This window comes from Bos indicus, chromosome 1 (genome assembly GCF_029378745.1).
Source record: "Bos indicus isolate NIAB-ARS_2022 breed Sahiwal x Tharparkar chromosome 1, NIAB-ARS_B.indTharparkar_mat_pri_1.0, whole genome shotgun sequence".
NCBI classification, from domain to species: Eukaryota; Metazoa; Chordata; class Mammalia; order Artiodactyla; family Bovidae; genus Bos; species Bos indicus.
Window position 1 is genome coordinate 136019947 of NC_091760.1, and position 8828 is coordinate 136028774.

Here is an 8828-nt window from a genome sequence, read left to right on the forward strand (position 1 = left end):
CAAGAGCGACAGGCAGATCTGTGCAGCAAGGTGCACTCCCCCAGTGCCTGGATCTGTGGCCTTACCTATTTCCATGGGACCTTCCCAGGCCAAGCTGCACTACCCTTCAAAGTCTGGCTTCAAACCCCATGCTCAGAACCCTTCAACAGACCTCACTAGTGTGGCACGGTCAGCACCAAGGACACTCACGGGACATCAGACTGTCAGTGGAGGTGGGACCAGCTGTGGGAAGGCCTTGATGGCCATCCCAAGCAGTTTGGACTTATTTGAGGCCGCAACAAAGGGATTTGATAAACCGGGATGGGAGCGCTCTAATTTACTGTATTCCGCTACCACAAGATTTACTGGATACGAGGGGAAAGCAAGGAGAGAGTGAAAAGGTGGCAGAGGCACCAGCAGGACCAGAAGGTGCGCGCAGGCGCAGAGCTGTCCCTGAGGCAGTGCTGCAGCAGGTGCGAGGGTGCGGCGGGGAGAAGCGAAGGAAAGGTCCCAGGCTTCCAGCTCCAGCGCGGAGCCCAGGGAGGGTGCAGAGGGCTCCGAAATGCAGGGGGCGCCCGGGCCGGGGACGTTGAGGGCCTTCCCAGCGGCCACACTCACCCAGAACCGCGCAGGCTAACAGAGCGCGGACAGCGGGCCTCATCCTCCCCGGTCTGTAACGTGGAGTGCAGAGCACAGACCGACCGGCTTCTGCGTCGCCTCCCTGCTCCCCGCGCCCCTATATCTCCCGCGGGGCTGGCCGAGCACAATCCTTGACCCCTTGTGTTTGCGCAGCCCGCTTGCCCAATCTCCCCTCAGCCCTCCCCCTTCATTCCTCGCCGGGGCTGATCACCTCATTTCCTGACCTCTGGAACAGACCCGTGGGTGGAATCCAACAAAAAAGTGCTGATTGGAAGGGAATGAAAGAAAAATCAAACCGTTGTTAATCTGTGCTTGCTCTGTACCAGGAGCAGAGCTGCAGCAGGCTGGTGTGGGGGTGGCTCTGCTTCTGAATCCGGGGGAGCCAGAGCTGGTCCTGAATCAACCTCTGTGCTCATTCCATAGAAGAGGGAAGCCGACTGCCCCAAAGGCAGACTAGAATAGGAGGAAGACAGGCAGAGACCTTCCTGGGACAGTGTGTGAGAGAAGAATAAGCTGATCACAAGTCAAAGACAACAGGCTCATCCCTTTTCACTTGTTTCCAGATGTATCCAGAAACCCTGCTCCTTCTTGGCCTAAACCCCAAGGATGAGTTTTTATCCCTGTGTACCATCCTGAGCACAGGATCCTAGACAGGTAACCTTCCTTCCCTTCACGCAGATTGCTGAGCATCTTGACTAGGGACAGAGTCACAGGAGAGACAATGTCTGTCCCACAAGAAGCTGTCTAGGCGTGTGGTCAAGACTCTGTGACACTTAGGACAAGAGACTCATGAACACAAAGAAAGGGACCCAGGAGAGGATGTGGCCTGATCTCAATGCCCTGTTTCATCCCTAGCTCCCTCTGAAAAAGTGGTCTCCAAACCATTTTGATCACCCATCCTTATCAGGAAAAATAGTGAAGCTGTACATTCCATATATATGCTTAAAACTAACATCATGTTTATTTCAATCATGAAAGGAATATAAAAAATTTAAACTATGGGAAAGATGAAACATTCATTTTAAAATGTCTATTTGTCTTATATACAATGAAAAATATCTCAAAGCAAAATGTACACTTAGGGAGAGAGTAAGGTTCCTGATAGTAGTTGAATATCCATATTCCAGGGGGTCATCAAGATAATTTTAGGGTTTTCTTAAGTTACTTAAGAAAGCTACTTATCCAACTCGATCAGATGGTCATTGTTATTGTTTTATTTACAGTAATTTACACCAGGCTTAGAAGATATGTCAGTAGTGCCATTTTAACTCACTTATGTTTTTGGTTTCAGAATCATCTTCTACTTCTAGTTTCTTTGCAGAAATCTTTCTAAGGCACTTGTGCATCTTGTGAGATCTGATGAGTTAAATCATATTACTTCATCTGTACATCCATTTTACTGGGCATATGCAAACCACAAAATGTGGAGTTACAGAAGTCAAAAGTAAAGAACAGGTCAGGGAATCACAACCTTCCAGCATTCCCTTCCGCACCTCACTCTGTGAGACTTTTCACTTCTTTCCTCAGGACACCTCAAAAGCGCTCAATGCTGTGCATCTGTCTGGCCTGCACACCAGGTGGGAACTAGTGCCAATCCTCATGTGAAGCAGGAGTGAATATTAACTTATTTATCTTCTGCAGGAGGTGTAAATATTACCTGAAGCTAGGATGAATTCCCCTCACCCCAGTAGATTGTCTGATGTGCAAGGGGTTACACACACCCCAGTACAGAGAGCATTGCGTTAGCAGGGACTTTCTGTTTACAACGGGGACAGAAGACAAGCCCAGCTCTCCAAATCCCTGCTGCTCTTCTTCTGCCCCTGCCCTCAGGGTGGGAGGGCCTCTGCTCCCGCCTTGGGAAAGTCAGCATCTTACCAGGAGGGGCATGTTCCTGCTCCCCCCTGTATCAGGCATTAGGGAGTGGTCTGGCCTCATGGGGACACCTTGAGGTACAGAGAGAAAGATGGAGGGAGAGAGTCAAGGGCAGGGGTGGCTGGGTGAGACTCTGTAGATCAGGGTGCCCCTCTCAGCTCATGCCTTCTACAGGTCCTGCAGTGAGCTTGCAAATCTTCCCAGAAGCAGAAAGGAAAGTTGTCAAATGTTGAGCTGCTTCACAAACTCAGGGGAGCTCAGTGGAGGACAGACAGACCATGATCCTCCCCTCGGGCCCCTTCTACAAGTGAGCCTTTCCTGAGTCAGTTCCTCTAGGAACAGCCCCACCGCCTAGCCTGAGCCCCTCAGAGGGAGCACTCTGGCCAGGCAGAGTTCTCTCCAGGCCAGCCAAGCCCATGCCTTGCTTCAGTGGAGCCCTCTGAATCTGAGCCCCAGACACGCAGGCCCATGGAATCTGAAGAAGGGCCAGATGAGACACAGAGAACAGGATCACATGTCCTTTTCTCCCCTGGGCCTTTGTTCTTGCTCAAGAGGACAGGCTAGAGGCCTGTGTCTGTCACTTCTGGGAGGCAAGGGGTGAAGCTGGCTGTGGTGGTCCGTGTGTGTGACCCCGGTGGTATGGCCGTGCCCACGTCTATAATGTGTAAGGGGGTGTATAGAGGTGAGAGGTGAAGGAGTCAGTGTTTTGTGTCCTTGGTGGCCCATGACACTTGTCCCTGTCCCATGACACTTGCTCTCCCTTCTGGTGTTTAATTCTTTACTAGAGACACTCTGGCCCCTTGAAACTCATCATCCCTCTTTTTCAGTTTGATGATGACCAACACTTGCTGAGAGATTCGCTGGGCCCTCACCCTAGCCCTGTAAGATAGATGCATTCGATTTGCCATTTTACAGATGAGATGAAGACACTGAGGTCCAGAGGGGTTAACAACTTGTCCAAGGTCAGCTGGCGAGCCAGGTGCAAAATCAGGCTGTCTGGTTCCAGAGTGTGTGAACCCATCCACCGGGGACACTGCCTCTGCCACCAAACGGGGACAAACATAGAGGCCAAGAGGTTTGTTTGGGGTGACACTGAGAGAGAGACAGATCTAGAACCTCCAGCCCTGCCATTTCTCCACAGACACAGGGACCCATTTTCTACTGCAGAAGAGCTTGTCTCTGAGGGAAATCTGGGCGCCCCGACTGCAGCATCCCAGGCGCACATTGGCTTATCATGTTCAGATGAAAGGAAAGAATCATGTTTTCAACTGTTCCACATTCCAGGCATTGTCCTGAGGCAAGACCTTGTGATTTTGACCAACTGCCTAAGGAGATAAGATTTGAAATTGAAATTGAAGTCACTCAGTTGTGTCCGACTCTTTGCAACCGCATGGACTGTATAGCCTGCCAGGATCCTCTGTCCATGGGATTTTCCAGGCAAGAATACTGGAGTGGGTTGCCATTTAGTTGTGGACATCATAGTAAAATGAAGTTCCTCATTCACAGAGCTCTGGGACCTGAATTCAAATCTCCTAAGTCCCAGCCTTCTCTAGACCACAGCTGCCTTCTTGATGCTGATCTTCTCTCCTTTTTTAAAAAATATTGATCCTCTCTTTTTTATAGTGATCTTCTTTCCTTTTTTCCTATGTTGATCTTCCCTTTATTTGTCCAGAAAAGGAGAGAAGAGAGAAAGGAAGGGAGGAAGGAAAGGGGAAAGGGAGGAAGAAGAGAGAGAGAGAGAGCTTCCAGTTACAGATGAATCTGTCTTGACCCAAATCTTCCACCATAAGCTGAATAAAAGTCTTAAATTTCAACAAGCCTTCTTGTTGAAAGAGCTGAACTTGTGTGTACGTGCAGGGAGGTTGGGTAGCTGACCTAAAGGAGATGGCATGAAGGCATTAGTCCTCTGAGCCAATATTTGTTTTCCAGTGTTGCCTCATTTACAACATAAGTGTTTACATAAGCAGAGCAAATAAAGAGCCTCTGTCTGCTTAACCCCGTCACTCCTCCCCCTCCTCTCACAGCTCTCTGCCCAACACCATTGGAGAAACTTGCCTCTGGGTCATTGAGAAGATGGGATCAGGTAGCCTGAGAATTATGCGCAGAGACTCATTATCCCACAGATCTGCCAGCTCAAAGATGTGTGGCATGACAGTTGGTAAACAAGAGCAGAGTGTCTTTAGGAAAATGTCAGATAATTTGAAATGCCATACACCATCACTTCCATCTCTCTCTCATTTCTACCCCGCAGAAGTCCCTGAACAATGAATGATTCTTAGGTTTTCTATTCTTTCCCTGGGGAAACCCATAAAAATATCCTTTTCAGGAAGAATACTCCAGGGCCAGATGGCTTCATGGATGAATTCTACCAAACATTGAAGAAGAATTCTTACACACACTTTTCTGTGTAATAGAAAAAGAAGGAACACTCCTTGACTAAGTTTTTGAGGCCAATGTGTGTGTATGTGTTAAGTTGCTCAGTTGTGTCCAACTGTTTACTCGCCAGGCTCCTCTGTCCATGGGATTTTCCAGGCAAGAGGACTGGAGTGTGTTGCCATTTTCTCCTCCAGGGGATCTTCCTGACCCAGGGATCAATCTCATGTCTCCTGTATCTTCTGCATTGCAGGCAAATTCTTTATCACTGAAGGAAGTCCCCTTCCACCAGGGAAGTCCCCTTTCAGGCAAGTAAGTATGGCAAAAAGCAAAAATCATGAACGATGCCATAAGAAAGATTAAAAAATTCTTTTTATGAACATAGATGCAAAAATCCTAATGAAAATATTAGCAGATTGAATCCAGCAACATCTAAAAAAGTGAAGTTGTTCAGTCATGTCCAACTCTTTGCGACGCCATGGAATATACCCTACCAGGTTCCTCTGTCCATGGGATTTTCCAGGCAAGAATACTGGAGTGGGTTGCCATTTCCTTCTCCAGGAGATCTTCCCAACCCAGGGATTGAACCCGGGTCTCCCGCATTGTAGGCAGATGCCTACCAGGGAAAAAGGGATACTAAATCATTACCAAGTTGAGTTTATTCCAGGAATGCAGTTGTCTTTTTAAAAAAATCAATCAGTGTAACTGATTACAATAACAGCATAAAGAAGAAAAATTGTATGATCATCAGTAGGTAGAGGAATAGTATTTGGTAAAATCCAACAACCACTCATTTTAAAACCCTCTTAGCAAATTTTTCTAGGAAATATGCTTAATCTGATAGGGTATGTATGTGTGTGTGTGAAATATGAATAAAAGAAATATATAAAAAATATATAAGAAACTTATATATGAAATTATCATATTCAGTGGTGAAATGGTGCATAAAAATTTTCCCTTTGAGATCAAGAAAAAGATCAGAAGGTCTACTATCATCATTCTATTCAACATTTTTACTTCCAGTCCTACCTGACAGTCTATTCAGGTATGAAAAAGATACAGTATGTAAAAGGATTGAAAAGGAAAAAATAAAACTGTTATTTTCACAAATGAAATGATTGAAAATACATAAAATTCTAAAAAAACTAGATCAAATATTAGAAATGTAATTGAGTTAGGCAGTGTTTCTGGATACAAGATAAATATGCAAAATCAGTTATATTTCTATATTCAAAATTTTAAAAGAAATGCTATTTAAAATAGTATAAGAACTACAACTGTCCAAGAATAAATCTATCAAAAGGTGTCTAAAATTTTTACACACCAAACTATAAAATATTGATGAGAAAAATTAAAGAAACTCTAAGTTAATGAAGGGCTATACCCAGAAATTGTAGTGGTGACCCAATATTACAAAGATTTCAGTTCTTCTCAAATTATAATATTTAGGTTCAATGCACTCCCAATCCAACTCCCAAGAAGTTTTTTTATATTTTTGGTGGGAATTGACAACATAATTCTAAAGTTTATAAAGAAATACAAAAGACTTTAAAGAGACATTTGGTTGATTGTGTAAGTTGTAGCATTCCAAAATTAGAGCAGAATACATTTGATTTTTCTAAATTTTTCTGCCAATTCTAAGTACTGACATCTGAAATATAATTGTCATGTCTATATAATTCAGGTGTTCATTATCAATAAAATTACCTATGTGTTTTCTATAACTTGATACTGGACTAGTAGTATGAGTGAAAAATATATACAGTCCACTAAATAAGTATTTGTAAATATACATCTATACTAGTTCATGTATAATTTAATTCTTATTCTACAAGGTCACAATCACCCTGATACCAAACAGGCAAAGACAACACAAAAAAAGAAAATCACAAGTCAATATCACTGATGAACATAGATGCAAAAATCCTCAACAAAATTTTAGGAAACAGAATTCAACAACACGTTAAAAAGCTCACATACCATGATCAAGTGGGATTTATTCCAGGGAGGCAAGGGTTTTTCAATATATGCAAATCAATCAATGTGATATACCATATTAAACTAAAAGATAAAAATCATCTGATCATATGATCATCTCAGTAGATGAAAAAAACCTTCAGCGAAATTCAGCACCCATTCATTATATAAATGCTTCAAAAAATGGATGTAGAAGGAACCTACCTCAACATAGTAAAGGCCATATATGACAAGCCCACAGCAAACATTATTCTCAATGGTGAAAAATTAAAAGTATTCCCTCTAAGATCAGGTACAAGACAAGAGTGACCACTCTCACACTGTTATTCGACATAGTTTTGGAAGTCCTAGCTACAGCATTTAGAGAAGAAAAACAAATAAAAGGAATCCAAATTGGAAAAGAAGTAAAACTCTCACTGTTTGCAGGTCATATGATACTATACATAGAAAATGCAAAAGAAACTATCAGAAAATTACTAGAGCTAATCAGTGAGTTCAGTAAAGTCATGGGATACAAGGTCAACACACAGAAATCACTTAAGTTCCTATATACTAACAATGAAAAATAAGAAAGAGAAATTAAGGAATCAATTCCATTCACCATTGCAACAAAATGAATAAAATATCTAGGAATAAACCTATCTAAGGAGACAAAAGAACTGTACACAGAAGACTATAAGACACTGATGAAAGAAATCAAAGATGACATAAGCAGATGGAGAGATATTCCATGTTCCTGGGTAGGAAGAATCAATATTATGAAAATGATTATACTACCAAATGCAATCTATAGATTCAATGTGATCCCTATCAAATTACTAATGGATTTTTCATAGAACTAGAACCAAAAAAAGCTCACAATTCATATGGAAACCCAAAAGACTCTGAACAGTTAAAGGAGTCTCGAGACAGAAGACTGGAGCTGGTGGAATCAACCTTACTGACTTCAGACAATACTACAAAGCTACAGTCATTGAAACAGTATGGTACTGACACCAAAACAGAAATATAGACCAAAGGAACAAGATAGAGAGCCCAGAGATAAACCCTTGCACCTTAGTTTTGACAAAGGGGCAAAAATAGCCTCTTCAATAAGTGGTGCTAGGAAAACTGGACAGCTACATACAAAAGAATGAAAGTAGAACAATTCCTAATGCCATACACAAAGGTAAACTCAAAATGGATTAAAGACCTAAATGTAAGACCAGAAAATATAAAACTCTTAGAGGAAAACATAGGCAGAACATTTGATGACATAAATCAAAGTAAGATATTCTATGACCCACCTCCTTCCCACCTCCTCTAGTAATGGAAATAAAAACAAAAATAAACAAATGTGACCTGATTAAACTTAAAAGCTTTAGCACAGCAAAACAAGTAGTTTGTAGTTTGTCTACAAAGACACCCTCAGAATGGGAGAAAATAACAGCAAAGGAAACAACTGACAAAGAATTAATTTCCAAAACATACAAGCAGCTCATACAACTCAATAACAGAAAAACAAACAACCCAATCAAAGAGTGGGAAAAAGGCTTAAACAGACATTTCTCCAAAGAAGGCACACAGATGGCTAACAAACAATGAAAAGATGCTCAACATCACTCATTATTAAAGAAATGCAAATCAAAACTACAGTGAGATACCACCTCACACCAGTCAGAATGGCCATCACCGAAAAGTCTACAAATAATCAATGTTGCAGAGGATGTGGAGAAAAGGAAACCCTCTTGCATTGCTAGTGGGAATGTAAATTGATACGGCCACTGTGGAAGATAGTATGGAGATTCCTTAAAACATTAGGAATAAAAAAACTATGAATACAACCACCATATGACCTAGCAATCCCACTCCCAGGCATATACCCCGAGGAAACCAAAATTGAAAAAGACACATTAACTTATATGCAGAGTACATCATGCGAAATGCCAGGCTAGATGATGCACAAGCTGGAATCAAGATTGTCAGGAGAAATATCAAAAACCTCAGAT

The 8828-nt window shown here is 42.5% G+C and overlaps 1 protein-coding gene across 1 annotated transcript in view; it reads right to left on the reverse strand.

Moving 5' to 3' along the window:
- LOC139184546 (serotransferrin-like) overlaps nucleotides 1-753 on the reverse strand; it is an 85858-nt gene extending 85105 nt beyond the window's left edge. The window contains 1 exon segment of the mRNA XM_070794654.1: nucleotides 598-753. Within this exon segment, the coding sequence (XP_070650755.1) occupies nucleotides 598-640 (43 nt within the window). The 5' untranslated portion in view covers nucleotides 641-753.
- Nucleotides 754-8828: the final 8075 nt, after the last annotated feature.